At 39.8% G+C, this 20,165-nt stretch overlaps 1 protein-coding gene and 1 non-coding gene across 3 annotated transcripts in view; one reads left to right on the top strand and one right to left on the bottom strand.

The window, feature by feature from the left end:
• Positions 1 to 8,651, bottom strand: part of LOC123763700 (cyclin-F) — a 32,360-nt gene extending 23,709 nt beyond the window's left edge. Inside the window, exons 1-4 of one of the 2 annotated variants that reach the window (XM_045750989.2) lie at positions 8,516 to 8,651; positions 4,913 to 5,104; positions 3,381 to 3,489; positions 1,459 to 1,637 (exon numbers count right to left, since the gene is read on the bottom strand). In XM_045750989.2, the coding sequence (XP_045606945.2) occupies positions 1,459 to 1,637; positions 3,381 to 3,489; positions 4,913 to 5,083 (459 nt within the window). In that variant the 5' untranslated portion in view covers positions 5,084 to 5,104; positions 8,516 to 8,651. Of the gene's footprint in view, positions 1 to 1,458; positions 1,638 to 3,380; positions 3,490 to 4,912; positions 5,105 to 8,227 lie in introns of both variants that reach the window. The other variant, XM_045750990.2, reaches the window with a different exon arrangement.
• On the top strand, positions 4,180 to 4,298 carry LOC138352268 (5S ribosomal RNA). The gene has a single exon (XR_011222738.1). It is a non-coding gene; the product is annotated as a 5S ribosomal RNA (ribosomal RNA).
• Positions 8,652 to 20,165: the final 11,514 nt, after the last annotated feature.

The following is a 20,165-nucleotide window of genomic DNA, read 5'->3' as shown; positions in this document are numbered from 1 at the left end:
TGATGTAAACATTGTCATAATACTGTACATCTATGTGGATGTAATGAAGTTAACATGAACAAATTCTGTTATTGCTTTTAATTACTGTGTAATAGTAGCATGCAATTATAACAAAATCACAATTTGGTCTTTACTGCCAACATTTGAATCTATTTCTAGATAATGTTTCCAGACAGAATAGCAATGAGTTGCAATAAACTTCCTTTGAGCTGTGCCACACAGGTTTGTGTTATATACCTGAAGGTCACCATCTCTAGTAGCCTTTATGTGGGACAAGAAGCCAGCTGCTTGTCAAATGTCCTCCATTATTACTGAGGATTTTTTCCATCTAAATTTTAAGCCGAAGTAATGTCTTGGAATTTATGGTTTTGGTGGGCGAGTGATTCCATGGGCTACATATTACATCATAGACCTATTTATAGTACTGTGCATGACAATGCAATCACAAACCAGGGAATCACCATTCATCCACATATCAAATTGTGACAATATATAACTTCTAAATAACTATCGAGTAATAAACAGGTAACAAAGAACAAATAAACAAGGATAATTGTTTATTTCTACAACCCACCACTTTCTCACTTAACTCGTTCCAACCATCTACCACTCTGTTTGCAAAAGAAATTTTTTTCCAAACAGTGGAAGATGGTTGGAACAATTTAGGTGAGAAAGTTGTGGAGGCCAAAACTGTCAGTAGTTTCAATGCTTCATATGACAAGAGTGCTGAAAAGACGGGACACCATGAGAGTAACTCTTATCCTGTAACTACATTTAGGTAATTACACACACACACTCGGGCACTCACTCGCACTGACAGGGTGGACAAGGATGGATAATTTAACACGGGTGGCACACGAACAAGGGGACACAGGTGGAAGCTGAGTACCCAAATGAGCCACAGAGACATTAGAAAGAACTTTTTCAGTGTCAGAGTAGTTAGTACTGTAAATGGAATGCACTAGGAAGTGATGTGGTGGAGGCTGACTCCATACACAGTTTCAAATGTAGATATGATAGAGCCCAGTAGACTCGGGAATCTGTACATCAGTTGATTGACGGTTGAGAGGCGGGACCAAAGAGCCAGAGCTCAACCCCCGCAAGCACAATTAGGCGAGTATAATTAGGGGAGTACACATTAGGCCTATATTGAGGTGGCCCCCCCAAGGTTGAACTACTGACCCTGCTCAGGATGGAACTGCACAACAGTTGCCCAACTCCTGGGTACCTATTTGCTGCTAGGTGAATAGATGCATTAAGTGAAAGGGAAACCGTTTCTGTCTCGTCTGGGGTTCAAACCTGGAATTCCCGACTGTGAATTAAGAACAAACCCAATTGTACTTATGAAGTTTGTACAAGTCATCCAGCCAAAAGAGAGGTTAAATTGGATGCATATGGCCATACTGACAATACATTCAAATAAGAGCAAAAAAATTATAAAGCCAAAATATTTCTTACTTGAGCAATATGAGAGACCCGTGTGTAGACATAGCGCTTGCAACATAGTTGTCGAGTACCCCAGGGAGGGCGATACAGTAACCATAGCTGCAGTCGTGGCCCAAGAGTTCCCCCAGACTCCAGACGTTCAAAAAGTGTTACAGCTACTTCCCCATTCAAAACAGGCTTACTTAAAATCACTGAAAAAAATATAAAGCTTTATAAAACTATGCAGACAAATGGAAACTAAACGTGATTTCTACAAAACTTGAAAAATCTGTCAACATTGGTCATATATAAAATGAACCAATATTAACACTATCGGTCACTTTGGACCGGACTCTCGTCCATTATTTTTCTCTTGAATAATACAAAAATATTTCTATAAAATTCATTTTTTATCCAATCGACCTAGGGATAGTATCAAAATAAGCGCCTTTAGAATGCGCACAATTTGATACCAAAATGAAAGATGAAACGTGAAACTTGATGTCTGAACACTTATATAATTATAAATAGGTTTTTGGTCAAAATTTTAAAATATGTGTTAAAATTCTATTTATTGTGCTATTATGTTGGGACTAGTTTTAAAATGCGCCTTTATGTCGTGAACAATTTGATACCAAAATGAAAGATGTAACACAAAAATTTATGTCAGAACACTGGAAAGATATAAATAATTGTGTGATGATGAGCGTCCAGAATTAAAATATTTGTTAAAATTCCAGTTATTGCTCTATTATTCTGGGACTAGTTTTAAAATACGCGCCTTTTTATTGCAAACAATTTGATACCAAAATGAAAGACGTAACACGAAAATTGATGTTATCAAACTTAACGAGTATACACATTAAGTTGCTGTGTACAAATTGGTGCTCGTTCACGGGTAACTTTAGGCTTTTCTGCGGGGAGGCATTCCAAACTTTTGTACATTATATTCATACACATCTGTAGGGAATTTAATTGCGAACACAATGATACCAAAACGAGCAACGTAGCACGAGAATTAAGGTGAGAAAAATGAAGCGAGTATGCACATTTTACCGATTTTGTGCGCTCACAGGTAACTTTTGCCGACTTTAGGCTTTGCTATTGGGAGTCACGCCAGGCTTTTGGACATTATATTTATACACCCCTTTAGGGAATTTAATTGCGAACACAATGATACCAAAATGAGCGACGTAGCATGAAAATTAAGGTGAGAAAGCTGAAATGAGTACAGTATACACATTTAGGTGTCACCGCGTGCTTGCCTGCACGTCGGGTGCATGACCCCTAAGTTGACCGCACGCCTGCCCGGTGACCGATAGTGTCAAGATATCCATACACATACTACACACTATTCTTATCTGTATATTTATACATACATATAAGTATTGTTACATCTTTACTGTGCATATACCATAATTACATACAAGAATAAGAGTGAGGGTTACCAGTTCATACCAGACTGTTGTGGCAATGGTGGTAACACCTGGTGGTGGACACCATAGCACTAACCACAAGGCCTGGTCAGAGACTGGGCAGCAGGAATACTAATCCTTGGATTCTTCAACAGATAGTCAACGGGAAGTGGGTTGAGTTACTCACCACTGTTTCCCATCCTCATATAAGGGAACAGGAACACAAGGAAAGTTACCCTTCATGATGGGGTATAAAATTCATGCAAGGCTGGTGGGTATTATAGGTATTGTGTAGACTATAAGGGCTCTGGCTGCAATAGTGTCTAAGGGGCTGTATCTCAGCTACATTACTCATTGTACCGTTTTAGTTAACTAAAGATGTTAATACAGTACAGTAATACAATTCATAAATTTATGATACATCAAGCAATCTATTTATTAGTATTTAGAGCAACACTAAATACAAAATCTGGCCTTATTTTATAAAGCATCAACAAATGTAATTAGTATTTACAGAAAATTCAACCAATAAAACCTCACCGCCTTCATTGTAGAGAAGAGCAACTGCTAGCTTGATACTTGAGCCAACATTACCCGAGAGTGCTGCTCTCTCAAACCAGTGCCACGTCACCTCCGTAGGCCATAATTCCTGCAATGAGGATAATGCCACTTTAATGCCGATTTGACCTTAGATTAAAATATGAGAGGCAATGGGGAATAAACCATGCAATTTCAGATGGGAAATGAGGTCATACAGGAAGATAATACACACTGCAACAATAGTCGCAAGAAATGCACAACTCTCCTACTAGCAATGGTAAAACTATTCATAGTAATATAATCATGTGTAGATACTAATTCCAGATACTGTATATCAAAACATGAGTATAATACAATAATATAACAGGATGGTAGATTTATATACTGTACATCCAACCATTTCAAACCTCAGTCTGCATCAAAATTAGATCACACTAATACATTATGAATGCATTTTATCCATGCCAAGCTTCTGGAAAAAATTCACTTAAAAAACATAAGCAGTCTATGGTAAAGTCTCTTTTACACAGAGGGTACAGGAACAGACGACTTCTGACTCCTTTTTGCAGGCTCAGAGCTTTCCCTTCACATAGCTCATGGTAAGCTTTATCTACAATTTTTTCCCCTGGAACAACCCACTAACTGGTTTATAATCAGGTACCCAATTAATGCTGGATAAAAAGAGGCAAACAGATAAGAACTGGTGCCTAGTCAATCCTTCCTATCCAGCACTCGAGTGCCATAGTTGACTAAGGCACAGCTGGGAACATCCCGTGTGTAGGTTCGAACCCTCATCATGGCCAACGGCCATACCACGTTGAGAACACCGCTTCTCGTCCGATCAGCGAAGTTAAGCAACGTTGGGTTTGGTTAGTACTTGGATGGGTGACCGCCTGGGAACACCAAATGCTGTTGGCAATAATATGTAGGGAGCCGGTCGGCCGAGCGGACAGCACGCTAGACTTGTAATCCTGTGGTCCCGGGTTTGATTCCGGGCGCCGGCGAGAAACAATGGGCAAAGTTTCTTTCACCCTATGCCCCTGTTACCTAGCAGTAAAATAGGTACCTGGGTGTTAGTCAGCTGTCACGGGCTGCTTCCTGGGGGTGGAGGCCTGGTCGAGGACCGGGCTGCGGGGACACTAAAAAGCCCCGAAATCATCTCAAGATAACCTCAAGATAAGATGGCCCTTGTGGATTTGTTCATGTCCGGGTGCATGGGGGAACTGTGTGAAACCCCAATTGGGCTTTGGAGAAGCTTTGGGATCCTAGTGAAGACAGTAGTACTCCAGGTTGCAATTCTTTTACCATATCGTGGCACAGTTGACAAGGCACAGCTGGGAATAGCCCGTGTGTAGGTTTGAACCCCTCATCAGGGCCCTTGTGGATATGTTCAAATACCTGCATTACTTCAGTACAGCAATCTATAACCTTAATAACTACCAGAATATTTGTAAAAAAAAAAAAAAGTCCAAAAGGAATGTAAAATCACTCACACACACACACACACACAGTACTGTATATATATAACATACCTTTGTGTGTACATGAGACCAGAGCAAAGGCGACTCATCAATAAGATTTCTCAGATATTTACAAGTGGCTGAGAGAGTTGTCAAGTCCCGCAGGGACACATGACGCAGAACACGATACACAAGTTCTAGAGGCACACCTTCAACTCCCACTTCACTCCACCCTGTACCCATTCTGGAAGATGCTCACTCATCCTGGAGGTATGAAATAAGAAAATTAATAACAATATGTACCATAGGATGCCTGATGTGCTGAAACAGGCCTACACTTGTGCAGCATTTTAATAGGAAAAAGTCCCTAAAGATGTGAAAGGGAAACAGGAGACCAGTAGGAATATATGCCATATGGGTGAAGACAACTGCTTTCTTACAGTTTACAAGAATTGGACAGAAAAAACAACTTGGGAAGCACACAATAAGAAGGGTAACATCGGTGGTATATGGAAAGCTGGCAAACACAAGAACATTTAGAAATTGAAACAAGCCTTCAAAACCATAAACACTGTCTATGTGAGACCATTGCTAAAGTATGCAGCACCAGCATGAAATTTACACCTCATGTGGTATAAAAAGAAATATAAAAAAAGTAAAAAAGTTAGCCAAAAGATATGTACCCAGGTACCAGAAATGAGAGGGGTTATTATGAGGACCTGTTAAGGGAACTGTAGTGAATGTATTATTGGTGTATACTGGCAGCAGGTTTTCTTTCAAACATGTTTCATTGAATATGACCGCATATTCTGTATTTATTATTTTCTGGTTTAGGGCTTCTATCCCTCTAACTATTTTCTTAGCATCAGGGCTTAATTGAAATAGGAGTTCTCCAAAACTCATTTTCGTACTTTTAAGGTGAAGAAAAGAAGTGATTTACTATAGAGTGTATTACACTTATTTGTATAATTTGCACGACGTTTCGAACCTCCATGGTTCATTCTCAAGTGAACAGATCTTACAATACTAGTTGATTTTATACCCGCATTAGGTCAGGTGATAATACAATGAAGGTGAAAACATGGGGGGATACATAAGGGATAAACATAGGGGCTGCAGAAGGCTTATTGGCCCATACGAGGCATCTCCTATCTAAACACAAAGATTAATCCAGTGTAATTGGCCTGTTATGTTGTGTAATCCAGTGTAATATGGCCTTCTTTTCTTCACCTTAAAAGTACGAAAATGAGTTTTGGAGAACTCCTATTTCAATTAAGCCCTGATGCTAAGAAAATAGTTAGAGGGATAGAAGCCCTAAACCAGAAAATAATAAATACAGAATATGCGGTCATATTCAATGAAACATGTTTGAATGTATTATGTAAATAATATACTTGCTCCAAACTCTCATTAACTTAATGAGAGTAGCACAAACTCGTTAGCACTAATGACAAAACTCATACATCTTCCCTATTTACAGTTAAGATTCCTTTTAACCTATTGGAGGACGATGAGGCGAGGTGTGGTTCGATTATACAGTACTGTACATTACTGTATAAGCAATCTAGAAGCGAGTAATTATCTTACGGGCTATTCATGCCCGTGCCACCTTTTGGGTGGCTTGATCTTTATCAATCAATCATCAAGTAATCATCAGTATAATTTCCACAGTGGTTCAGTTAACTTCAGTATGGACACTTGAGAGTTACTGCACACCTTCAACCTTAAGAATGTAGTACTCGGCGTATTCAGTTCCTATCGACTCCCAGACACTTCAGCTTCAACACGGAGCAGACTGCCAGACTAGTACCGCATCGAGCATTCACGCTCTCGTTCCCCATTGAGCTCCCATGCTCTCGGACCCATCGAGCTTCCATGCTCTCGGCTCCCTCAAGACGCTATGCTCTCGGCTCCCTCAAGACGCCATGCTCTCGTCTTGCATTGAGCTCTGCGACTCCGGCCGCAGACTCTGGCAGCTCACTGCTTTGCTCCAGGCTTCATCTCAACATCTACAACACTGCCAGCAATCGACTACTGAAACCAAGACTACTAAATAAATATCAAAACCTATAAACTTACCAAATAACGTAACACAATCGTACATTACAGAACTATCTCACAACCCTATGAGAAGGAATAGATTGGATATGATCACTACAAACAAGAGACTGTGGGGATTAGACAAGACGGATCAGGGTAGCATCTTTAAATTAAGAGAAAATAGAACAAGACAGTCACTGAAATTTATGTAAATTCTTGTACCCACTATGGGTAGTTGGCAAGTAGAATGCACTGAAAGAAGGGCTATAAAAACTACTATCTATAACTTCAAAAACAGTGTATGTAACTCAGAATGTGATCATCAAGATATGCATATATAAAGGCATGCAAAGTACAAGAGGCCAGGTAAATCTCACTATCACATAATCATTGTTAGGTTAGGACATACAGGCTCCAAAATATTTTCATATCATTGAATGTGGCATTCTTTGGGACATACTAATAGCCAACACACTAAGATTTCACAATTAGCTAATTCCTTCATGATGAAAGTTAACCTTTTGTTTCTAATGCAAATTAACTTGCCCCATAACCTCCTCTTTAAATATACAATAATCCTCACCTCTTAAATTAATCTTATCTCCACAATCACAGTAAAGATAAAAATGTTAATCATAGAGAAAGGAAGGGTAGAGATCAGTGACTATGATTTCGATGACTATATCACTGCATATAGGCCTAATACTATCACAGTTCGGCATTCAGGAAAAAGATTAGTTATCTTCCAGTGGTCATCAGGAAAAAATAGTACCACTCAACTTCACTACTCTTAACACTGGAAAGTGTTCAAAGGAAAAGGGCAGTTTTATGTAAAAATGAACCAACCTCATTGAACATTTATTATGTAATAAGTATGCAGTGGATGTATAGGCCTACACTACAAGAGTCAAAATAAGCATCAATTAATCTGACCCAACCAAATGATCGTGTGAAACTTTTATACACTATTCATACTGTACTATTTTATACTGTAGACTCTGTTCACCCAGCAGTAAATGGGTATCTGGTTGTTAAACGATTTGGCGGGTCATACTCCTGGGAAAATTAGGATTAAGGACCTGCCTAAAATGATGTGTGCTAGTGGCTTTACAAGAATGTAAGAACTCTTATATAAATATAAAAATATATAAAATAAAAAACACATTACACATTAATGTATTACAACTCTGTTAACTAGCTTAGACAAACTAAAACTTGAGTTTCAGTTCTTGTGTCCATTAGTATTACTCTTCCACTGCTACACATAAGACAGGTTGGGTTGTGGGTTGCACCCAGGTCAATCGTTAGCCAAGGGGGACCTTACACCTGATGCCTCCGTTCACCTACCAGAAAATAGGAACTCAGAAGTAAGGCAGCTGTAGCATCCTGGGAAAGCTCAGTCCTTGGCCTCCATAAGCCTAACAGGATGCCTAACCCCGACAATGGGAAAATCCTTCATCAAGAGTGCTGCAAATTTTCCAAAATTGTAAGCTTTCCAAAACTGATGAAGTGTCTTGCCCTTCGGCCGCCCTGTTGGCCTCGCCGCCAACGTTGCCTGGTGTACCCGCTCTGTTGCCCTCCTGCACCCCTTGCTAACACGGGAAGCTCTTAACGAGGAGACAAGGAGTGTCTTACCATAGAGCCAACACCCGCGGCACCAGCTGCTCCAACACCCGCCACAACAACACTGTGTCCGGCTCCCTGCACCGGCCACGCACACCTTTTCCTCCACCAATAATCTTCCACCACCAATACTCTTCCTTAACATCACCGAAATAATAATTAACGAGTCTTACTAGAAACAGGATCTAGAGGACAACATCGTTAAAAAAAAAGTCAAGTTTCTCCTGTCGCGAAGCCTCAACAGCGAAATCGGATACTGGCCGCTGTCCTGAGGAATGTCCCGGTAAGAATGAAGGAATAAACACCTGTGGCTATATTACTAACAACCGTTCACAGTATACAAGCGTTGTTAAACTATGTCAATCTGAGGACAACGATATAGTTCTAGTGCATGTTAACGACTTCAGTAATGTAATCCAGTCGTTTTTCATAAGGCTAAAAAAAAAATTATATGGAAGTGGCCACCTTTGTTGAGGCGGGCGGGGCAGACAAGGGAAAAAAGCGCCATTTCCCCAACCTATTATTTACAGGACAAAAAACCGCGAAACTTTCAAAATATTCCAACTTGAAGTTGTCAGTATTAACATGTTTAGAATTGAGACCGTAGCAAGTATATTATGTCAGTAATAGACTTGCTCCATATTCTCATTAGCTTATGTCCATCATTCACTTACTAAAAACCAAAGCTGGGAACATTAATGAAATACCATCTATGGTATACAAGAGTGTCTCCCATGCCCTTGCACCACCCATAGCTCCGTTATTCAACAAACTTCTAGTGTCATACTTTCCTTGATATCCTTAAAAACGCATGAGTAACGCCAGTTCATTGAAATTGAAATTGAAATTGAAATAAGTTTATTGAGGTAAAATACACACAAAGGGATGAGGTAGCTCAAGCTATTCTCACCCCGTTCAGTACAACGTGTTAATATATACATAGACACACATCACAAATAAACACATTACCAAACATTCTGAGAGGTAAAAATATACATTTCCTCCTTCACAAGTAGTATGGTATCAGACGTACACACAAATACTTTTATGACCTAGGTATACTGTATAGACAATTTGCAAGACACCTGCAGATAATTCAACAAAATATTACAATCTTGGTGCAAAATTCTTATATCTCTCAAGAATATCATCAACCTTTCCGTTGTGACACATCCAGGCTATCTGTTCAGGAACAGTCCTTATCTCAGTGTTTCTATATACACTAATCAACGGACAATCAAGAATATAATGGGCAAGGGTGTGAGACCTTAACATACCACATAGTTTACACTTCGTGTCATTACCATGAACATCTATCCCATATTCCCAGTAATATTTGTACCCAAGCCTGAGCCGCATGTACACAGAGTCACTCCAAGCATTTCTCCTTTTACCATAAGTGAAATGGGTGTTTTGACTCACATACATGTAGTGTTGCATGGTTTGACTACTCTCATACATTATCTCTCTCCTCTCCACTCCCGCCTGTGCCTGAATATTTCTGATTTTGCTTCTTATTTGTCTCATTGTGAATTCACATTCGATGTCAACTTGTGGTTTTGATGTGGCACGTTTGGCCAAGTCATCCGCCACCTCGTTAAGCACTATTCCAACATGAGATGGAATCCACATGAATTTCACACTATAACCTTTCAGCTGTATCTCAGTTATTCTTCTCTTACAGTCCTCCACTATAGACATGAAGACTGGGTTTCTACTGTTTAAGGACTCCAGTGCTCCTCGGCTATCGACAAATACAAAAACATTTTTGTCGTCATGACGTACTTCCTCCAAACACGCCAGAATGGCCTGCAGTTCAGCTTGTGTGGATGATATATAATTACTAAGCCGGAGTTCAATTATCCTGTCCACAGTCCCAAACTCCGTATAATCCCTTATTAGGACACCACACCCTGCCCTGCCATCCTCCGCCACCGACCCGTCGCAATATACATGTAAACTGTTGCCTCTTGGTAACCGAGATATCATGCTTCCATACAAACACCGTAATTGTCCCGGTTCATGATGAATCTTTTTCACCTTGAGGGGTACAATTTCGACGTCTATTTTCTGTACTTTCCAGGGAGCAGACATATTACACTTTCGAGAGGGTTTACAGCAGTCAAGTACGTCGTATTCCCTGAGGTCATGAGCTAATCCTCTCGTATAGCGAGTCTCCCTCAGTTTCCTGGAAGTGTGTACGTCACTCAAGCAGGTCTGAACGCTCTCAAACAGCTTATCCCCTCCTTTTCTCCGCATGAAACGAATAGATACTCTAGTGTTAATGTCACGGACTCTATCACACACACTCTGTAAATTTAATTCCATTCTCATTATTTCAATCATTGCATTTCTTTGACATCCAAGAATAATCCTCATAGCCTCGTTCTGTATCAGCTCTATTTTTTGAATTCTGCCTTGGCCTGTGTAAGACAATACGGGTGCTGCGTAGTCTATCAGGGATCGAACAGTGCTTATGTATAACATCCGCAAGATAGGTACCCCAACACCTTTACCAGAAAAAGCCAGTGCTTTTAGAGGATGCAGACGGGCTTTACATAAGGTGCTGATATGATTTATTTCAGCATTTTTACTCTCACATGTGTATCCAACATACATGCCCAGATACTTGTACTTCTGTACACGGCTCAGTTCCACACCATTTAGAGTAAGTGTTATATTTCTTCGTTTCCTATACTCGTATTTGGTTTTATCTGCATTTATAACTAAGCCTAACTTGTGACAGGTTGTACCAAGTATGTTAAGAGCATCTTGAATTTTGTTCCCAGAAGTGCCTTGTATAAGAATGTCATCAGCATATATGATCGTCGTGACCCCTGGAGGATACATCTCTGATGCTAATCTGTTCATTAATACATTGAATAAGGTGGGACTTAATACTCCCCCTTGTGGGGTACCTAACTGAAACCTCCGTTCCTCAGACATGTATCCCTGGTAATACACCTGACCTTTTCTGCCTTGCAGGTAATCCCTTATCCAGTGTAGCAATCTCCCTGTTATTCCCAGATTGGCTAATTCGTATAAGATTACTTCCCCATTGGCTTTATCAAACGCTCCTTGTAGATCAACAAAAACTCTACAATTGTCATCCACATTAGACAAACACTTTAAGAGACAATCCGCAGTACTTTTGCCTTTGATAAAACCAAAGAGATTATTGGACATGTTATCACCTACAAGGTAGAGTAGCCTATTTAACAAAATCCTTTCCATCATTTTACAAAAGCAGGATATTAAGGAGACAGGTCTGTAGCCTCCGTTTGACTTAGGGATAGGAATGATGACAGCCTCTTTCCATTTTCTTGGTAACTTTCCCTCTCTATAACTCATATTAAACAAATCAAGTAAGGGATTAGGTTTCATACCGGCTAAATAATTAAGTATGTCATACGTTACTCCATCTTTTCCCGGAGCAGTGGAGCTGCCACTTTTTATAGCATCCAGTAGCTCATCGTGGGTTATCTCAGTGCATGCTATAGATCTTGTATTTAAGGCACATAAAGTTACTCCATTTCTAATATTTTCCCATGACTCAATGGTGACTCTCGTGTCTGCAGGTAAGGACTCCATACCAGCAGCACTTGCCCATTTATCTACTAACTCATTAGCAACTTTCCCTGGATCTGAGTGAGCAATGAATTTAGTCTTACAACCCCTGACTTTATTTACTGCTCTCCATATGTCTTTAAGGTTCTTAGTATTACCAATGGCCTGAGCAAAGTCTTGCCAGTATCTGTCCCGCGCCTCCTTCCTCACCTGACTGCATTCCCTAGCCACTTCCAACATTGTATTTTTCTCTTCATCCCTCCTTCCATTTTTTAACCATGCTTTATGCGCACCCCGTAGCATTCTCTCCCATCCCTTGACTTGCTGATCATTGGAATATTTAAATTTCTTAGGTCCGTGCGTCTTGCTTCCCCTGCCCCCGTTATTTTCCCTCTGTACTAATTTCTCTATGTTCACGACCATGTCCTCGTAAAAACTATCAACGCAGAGCGGCGTGTAATGTTGATACCAATCTCCCATATTTTGAATAAAATAATTTTTCATATCTTTCTTAATATTTAGCCTTTTCCTTTGAAAGTGGACTTGTTTTTTCCCCAGTGGTAATTCAACGTTCAAGGCAAAGTGGTCACTAAGTAGTTCCCGAACAACCCGAGCCTCCCCCATAATCCCCTGAGAGTTTAAAACGCAGGCATAGTCAAGCCGTCCTCCCCTGATGTGAGTTGGTTCATTGTTTCCCAATAGACAGGTATCTGGATGATCTTGTAGAAACTGTAACCACTTGACCCCATTAGCATTAATACTACCCACTGTCCCAAGGCTTGTGTGCCGAGCATTAAGGTCCCCAATGACCAGTGAAGGATTAGTATAAATGCAGTCAGGTAAATAGTTAGCGTCGAAGCAGTTCCTGGATACATACAAATTAACTACAATAAATTCCCCTTCCCTTAATGATAATTTAACACAAACACTCTCTATACCTTGCGTTTTTGATGGCGGTTCTACTAACTCTGCTGGTATGGAGTTCTTAACATAAATCGACGTGCCTCTGATGTTATTTGCAGCGAAGAGGTTAAACCCTTTATAGCCATTTAATTTCAATAATCCTTCATTCCTATCCCCTGTCTCCTGGAGAGCTACAATATCAATATCATTTCCCATCACATAACAATGAACATCTGTAACCCTGTTTCTCAAACCATTAACATTCCATGACAACACTTTCAGTCTAGGGTGATCCATTATTAATCAATTCATTGCCTAAGTCATCCCCAATAAGTTCACTAAATGATAGCCATACCTTGTATAACATCTCCCACCTCCTCCCAAGTTCACCAGTAAAAGCGACATTGCGATTCTCAAGAGATTTTTTCAGCCCTGAGATGTCCATTATTGGCCCAAATGATTCCTTCATTTTATGTGTAATTATAGGGTTCTTCCTTTCACTACGACTACCATCATTCACACACACTTCACTTTCCTTCATTTCATCACTCAATATTTCATCTTTGTCCTCAACCACTATATCCTGATTATCCTTCACCGTTTTGTGATTTTCCTTGACCTCCTGAACGTTTAATTTAGCCTCGATGGACTCGATTCTCTGCCCCAGATTTTGGAGGAACTCACCAACTTTTTTAAGTTCAGCCCACACTTCCTTGACCATATTATTATGACCCTCTCTCTGAGCCACAGTAGCCACTTCACTCACCGTTACACTGTCACTGCCGGAGTCCTGCCGGAGTACGCCAGTTCATAAAGGAGACAATCCGGCAGATATACAATTACAGACCAATATCAAATCTACCTATATTATAAAAAAATATTTGAAATTTTTGTGTATAAACAGCTCTACTCCTACCTCGTAAAATTCAACATACTAAGTCCTTGTCAGTTTGGCTTCCGCTCCCAAAAGAGTACCTACGATGCCATTATATTACTCTGCTTGATATAATTTACACAGCCCTTGACAAAAATGAGTTCACATTTGGACTCTTCATTGACCTGAGAAAGGCCCTTGATACTGATAACCATAACTACTTCTTACTTAAACTTCACAATTATGGAATCCGAGGCCTTGCCCTGAAGTATATTCGATCCTGTCTTAGTGACAGACACCAATATGTAGCCATCAATGATATAACCTTCCTCACTCTACCGTTAACCGTTGGAGTGCCATAGGGCAACATCCTAGGACCTCTCCTATTTCTTCTATACATCAATGATCTGCCTAACGTCTCTAACATTCTTAAACCTATACTATTTGCTGACGATACTACCTTCATCTTCTTTTATTTTTTTATTTTTTTTATTCAAGAGTTCTTACATTCTTGTACAGCCACTAGCACGCATAGCGTTTCGTGGGAGTCCTTAATCTTAATATTCCTCGGAATACGACCCGCCAAATCACTTGACCTTGAGAAGAAGTATAGGTTAGGAATTGTCTCCAAAGAATTTTCAAAGAATTTTTACTCGTCATTACTATCTAAAATAATTAGAAGAGCCAAAACTAAATACTACGAATATAAATTTACCCAAACAAAGGGCAACATTAAGAAAACATGGAACATAATTTCACAAATACTGGGATCAAAGAAGATTTTAAATAACAAACCAACACTCCTGTCCAATAACGATGGTCAGCTTTCAGCCTCTGATACTGCTATTGAGTTCAATAGGTTCTTCTCTTCCATTGGGTCATCCCTTGCAAATGATATTCCATCTTCCAGTACTGATGTTAAGGACTATCTTACAGGTAACTATCCAGTCTCTGTACCTAAAGCCTACTAATTCCACTGATGTTAATGAGATAATCCTTTCCCTTAAAACCAAGTCTAGTGCCCTTGAGGAGATACCAACTTTAATTTACAAAAAAGCTTCCAGATCTTTAGCCCCTGCTATTGCATTGCTCTTCAACAAGTCACTTGAACTCCAAACCTTTCCAGATATTCTAAAAAAAAAGAGAAAGCGAGAGTAACCCCTGTCCACAAATGGGTGATCTCACAGATGTTAACAACTACAGACCTATATCAATCCTGCCTAACTTGTCAAAAATATTTGAAAAACTAATCTACAAGCAGTTTTACTCTTATCTAGCCAAACACAATATACTTAGCTCATGTCAATATGGCTTCAGACCCAAAAAAAGCACTAACGATGCACTTATTAGTATGATTAACTTGATTCATACAGCTCTTGATAAAAATGAGTTCCCTGTTGGGGTATATGTGGACCTGCGTAAGGCTTTTGACACTGTCAACCACCAAAACCTTCTTCTTAAATTACATCATTATGGAGTCAGAGGACACTCCCTGCAATACCTCAAATCTTACCTTACTGACAGGCTCCAGTATGTTTCTGTGAATAATTCAATTTCTCCCACCCTACCCATCAACATTGGTGTTCCTCAGGGCAGCATACTTGGCCCTCTCCTCTTTCTCGTCTACATTAATGACCTTCCAAATGCCTCCCAACACCTCAAACCAATTCTATTTGCTGACGACACAACCTTCATTTACTCCAGTCCTGGCCCCCTTGCTCTTAATGTCACAATAAATACTGAGCTAAATAAAGTCCATCTTTGGCTAACTGCCAACAAACTCACCCTCAACATTGACAAAACTTTCTATATTTTGTTTGGCAATAAATCCTCAAATCAAATAAATCTCAGGAGAAATAATACCCAAATTTGTAACAAAATAGATGGCAAATTCCTTAGCGTTCTCATTGACCACAAGCTGAATTTCCAGGGACACATTCTAAATATATAAAAAAAAAATTCAAAAACTGTTGGCATTCTTTCTAAGATCAGATATTATGTACCTCGCCCTGCCCTGGTGACGCTCTATTACTCCCTCATCTATCCTTATCTCAACTATGGTATTTGTGCTTGGGGTTCTACTACCCAAAATCATTTACGTCCTCTAATTACTCAACACAAAGCAAAGAACAGTACATCCAGTATTCCATCTGTCTAAACACTCTATGCAAATAATGGGTGTCTATGGAACTCACTCCCTAACGAATTAAAAAGCTGTCCAGCCTACGCCTTATTTAAAAGTAAATCAAAAAGTACCTAATTTCATCCTCATAGTTTCCTACCCAGTACTTTAAACTGGCACTATATCTTGTGCTACCCACTCCCCCAAAATATGTACCTAAGCCATACATCTTCACCATCACAGCCATCATCTTATATCATGGTTGTTATATTGAATGCAAAGTTTACTACAATGTACCTAGAAATAATCCTCAAATTTTGCGGTAATGTACCTAGTAATTTTCTGCAAATTTTCTTACAATGTACCTGCTAACATGTTTAAATTTTGCTACAAATTACCTACTTAAATTTATCTGTTAGATTAAGGACCTGCCCGAAACGCTATGCGTTTTAGTGGCTTTGCAAGAATGTAAAATCTTCAATGCTATGTTTTTAGCAATCTGAGAGCAGCAGTACACCAAGAACTTCAACAAAATATTGTAGATATGAGGCAAAGTGAAGTTGACACCAGTAATTCCATCTATCATCATACTATCATGCAAGAGGAGCCACACATCTATGGATCATCCAATAAAATCAGCAGACTTCTAGATGTTACTACTGCTTGGCTTAGACTCAGTTACAAGTATCTCTGGGAATTATCATTATCTGCCGATGTAGACCTGACCAAATGTAAACTGTGTCAACAAAATTATTCGCACACCCACCGTCACTATATGATGGAGTGCGAAAAGATACGTGAATTCAGAGACAACTCTATAACTAAATGTTCCAACGAAGTGTAAATATTTCACTCAAAATGATCTGCTACCAGAAATTTTAGCCAAATACCCCCAGTTTGATAACTGTAGGTAGTAACTGAGTGATTGTAACCTATCCACTGCTGCCCACTGGATGGGGGGGGGTGTAACCTATCCACCGCTGCCCACTGGATGGGGGGCGGTGTGCAGGACAAACATATCAATTGTGACACTAGCTCTCCACATATGTCAGTTGCTTAAAGGGTATGGGGTGCATAATAAATAAACTAAACTAGAAACTCTCCGGCAGCTTTGTTTCGTTAGTTTAAATCTATGACCACTTGTTCTTGAAGTTTCAGGTCTCAGGAATTCTTCAATTTTATCAATTCCTGTTACTATTTTGTACGTTGTGATCATACCTCCTCTTTTTCTTCTATCTTCTAATTTAGGCATATTTAATGCCTCTAACCTCTCCTCGTAGCTCTTGTCCTTCAGGGCTGGGAGCCACTTAGTGGCATGTCTTTGCATCTTTTCCAGTTTGTTGATGTGCTTCTTAAAATATGGGCACCACACAACCGCTGCATATTCTAGCTTTGGTCTAGCAAAAGTCGCGAACAATTTCTTTAGTATTTCGCCATCCATGTATTTAAACCCAATTCTAAAGTTAGAAAGTGTAGGATAGGCTCCTCGCACAATATTCTTTATGTGGTCCTCAGGTGATAGTTTTCTATCTAGAACCATCCCTAGATCTCTTTCTTTATCAGAATTCTTTAAATATTTCTCACATAATTTATAGGTTGTGTGGGCTCTATGTTCTCCTATTCCACATTCCATAACATGGCGTTTATTCACATTAAATTCCATTTGCCAAATGGTACTCCATATACTTATTTTGTCCAGGTCCTTTGGAAGGGCATCAGTGTTTCTTATCTTCCCTATTATCTTAGCATCATCAGCAAATATGTTCATATAATTCTGTATACCAACTGGTAGATCGTTTATGTAGACAATGAACATTACCGGTGCAAGAACTGAACCCTGTGGTATGCCACTCGTGACATTTCTCCAGTACGATACATTGCCTCTGATTACTGCCCTTATTTTTTTATCAGTTAGAACATTTTTCATCCATGTTAGAAGCTTATCTGTCACCCCTCCAATATGTTCTAGTTTCCAAAACAACCTCTTATGTGGAACTCTGTCGAAAGCCTTTTTTAGGTTCAGATAGATGCAGTCAACCCAACCATCTCTTTTCTGTAAAAACTCTGTGGCTCGATCATAGAAACTGAGTAAATTCGTTACACAGTATCTTCCAGATCGAAAACCATACTGTCTGTCTGATATTATATCATTTCTCTCCAAGTGTTCTTCCCATTTAGTTTTAATTATTGTTTCTAATATTTTGACTATTACACTTGTCAATGATACAGGTCTATAACTGAGGGGTTCTTCCCTGTTGCCATTTTTGTAGATTGGAACTATGTTAGCCTTTTTCCACACATCTGCTACGACTCCTGTACACAGGGATGTCTGAAAAATCAGTTGAAGTGGAATGCTGAACTCAGGTGCACATTCTCTCAGGACCCATGGTGAAACTCCATCTGGACCAACTGCCTTGTTCTTACTTAGCTCCAAGAGCATTTTTTCCACTTCATCCCTGGACACCTCTATGTGCTCTATGTTGTTATCTGGTATTGTTATTGTGTCTGGTAACCTGAAGATTTCATTTTGTACAAATACACATCGGAACTTTTTGTTTAATGTTTCACACATTTTTTTTTTCATTTTCCGTGAATTTGTTTCCCATTTTCAACCTCTGAATATTGTACTCACCTTGTAACACCGTAAAGGCGTTTGGTTTAGTTTTATTTAATATATACATATAATTCATGAGTCACAGACAAGGATTTGAGAGGCGCCAGTTTGTCGGCCTGAAACTCACACCTCTAAGCGTTAATGACCTCAAGTTGACCTGACGTCAGCTCATGCGAATTTCACCTTGCTTCCGCTAATCTGATAATTGTAGCCTGATAGCCGAGTAGGTCCGTCAAACATGCCGACGTTTAAGGAGTGGTTTCGTAGAGAGCCTCGGGCTATCTACTTGTGGGCGGAGTTCGCTACTAGGTTCCCCAATATATACTGAGGGAGCATAGGAGAGAAGCAATAGGAGACCAGCCAGCAGAGCAGAGCAGAGGACAACAGCCGAGACAGGCTGTCGGTCAGACGGGGGGTGACGCTGCCCGACAACTGCAGACTCTCCCCCCCCTCCCCCCCTCTCTATTCAACTAGACTCAGTCCTCGGTGAGTGAACATTTAGGTGACTTGGTTGTGTTTACAAGTGTTGTGTGAGGATCAGGGACAGTCAAGTTGTAGGGTTCTCGAATTCTTGGATGATGACTCACTTTGCATATTAACTTTGAACATTAAGTTGAATTGCTTAAATTATGAAACTTATCATGTGAAATACAATTGAATTTATTATTTAAATTGTCTTTAACTTTGTTCCCTAGAGTTTTTGAGTTGAGGTAAGAAAGCCTTTGCGGTTACTGGTTTCATGATTTTAAAGAGTACATGATACAGATGGAACCGACTAATAATGACCTCTTGATAACACCTTTGAGAATATTGTGATACAGACAAGTTCCATTCCTTGTCTTGTAGGTACGGACAAATGAATGTATGGTGGCAGCATTTCTTTCTTCTACTATCTACTCTTAAACTTCTACTATCTACTTTTCTACTTCTACCTATCTACTCCTCCCTCTCCACCCCTCTCCAAACTCTCCCTTTCAACTGATGACCCTCCTCGCTCCTCCCACCTCTCTACCTCTCTCACCCCAAACCCTCACTAATTACTTCATCATTCATCTCTTTCCTTTCGTTTCTCTTATACGTTTATGGCAGTGAAATGTGTTCTAGAGTTCTCTAGAGTTTTGGGTAGCTGATCAAGTTACGGCGCCTTGTAGTCCCCGCACCTAGGTAGTCAAATACCTAGGTTACAAGGTGTTGAACGAGAGAGGTTGCCTTAGGAACTCTGGGAGTGCTCTAGAATAGTTAGCTAACTGAGGACGGGATAACGGACTAGAGAGAGCTGTTTCCCCCGGCCTCGTTAGTTAACTGGGGGGTGGAATAATGGACAAGAGAGAGTTATTTCCCCCACCCCCCTTTACAACCTAATTGTACTCACCTAATTGTGTCTGCAGGATCGAGCATTGACTCTTGGATCCCGCCTTTCGAGCATCGGTTGTTTACAGCAATGACTATGGTCCTATTTCCCTATCATACCTAGTTTTAAAATAATGAATAGTATTTGCTTCTACAACCTGCTCCTTAAGTGCATTTCATTTTTCCACTACTCTCACGCTAAAAGAAAACTTCTTAACATCCCTGTGACTCA

Source organism: Procambarus clarkii, chromosome 52, assembly GCF_040958095.1.
Source record: "Procambarus clarkii isolate CNS0578487 chromosome 52, FALCON_Pclarkii_2.0, whole genome shotgun sequence".
Lineage (NCBI taxonomy): Eukaryota > Metazoa > Arthropoda > Malacostraca > Decapoda > Cambaridae > Procambarus > Procambarus clarkii.
The sequence above is the reverse complement of the archived record's forward strand: the minus strand, read 5'-3'. Positions and strand labels throughout refer to the sequence as shown.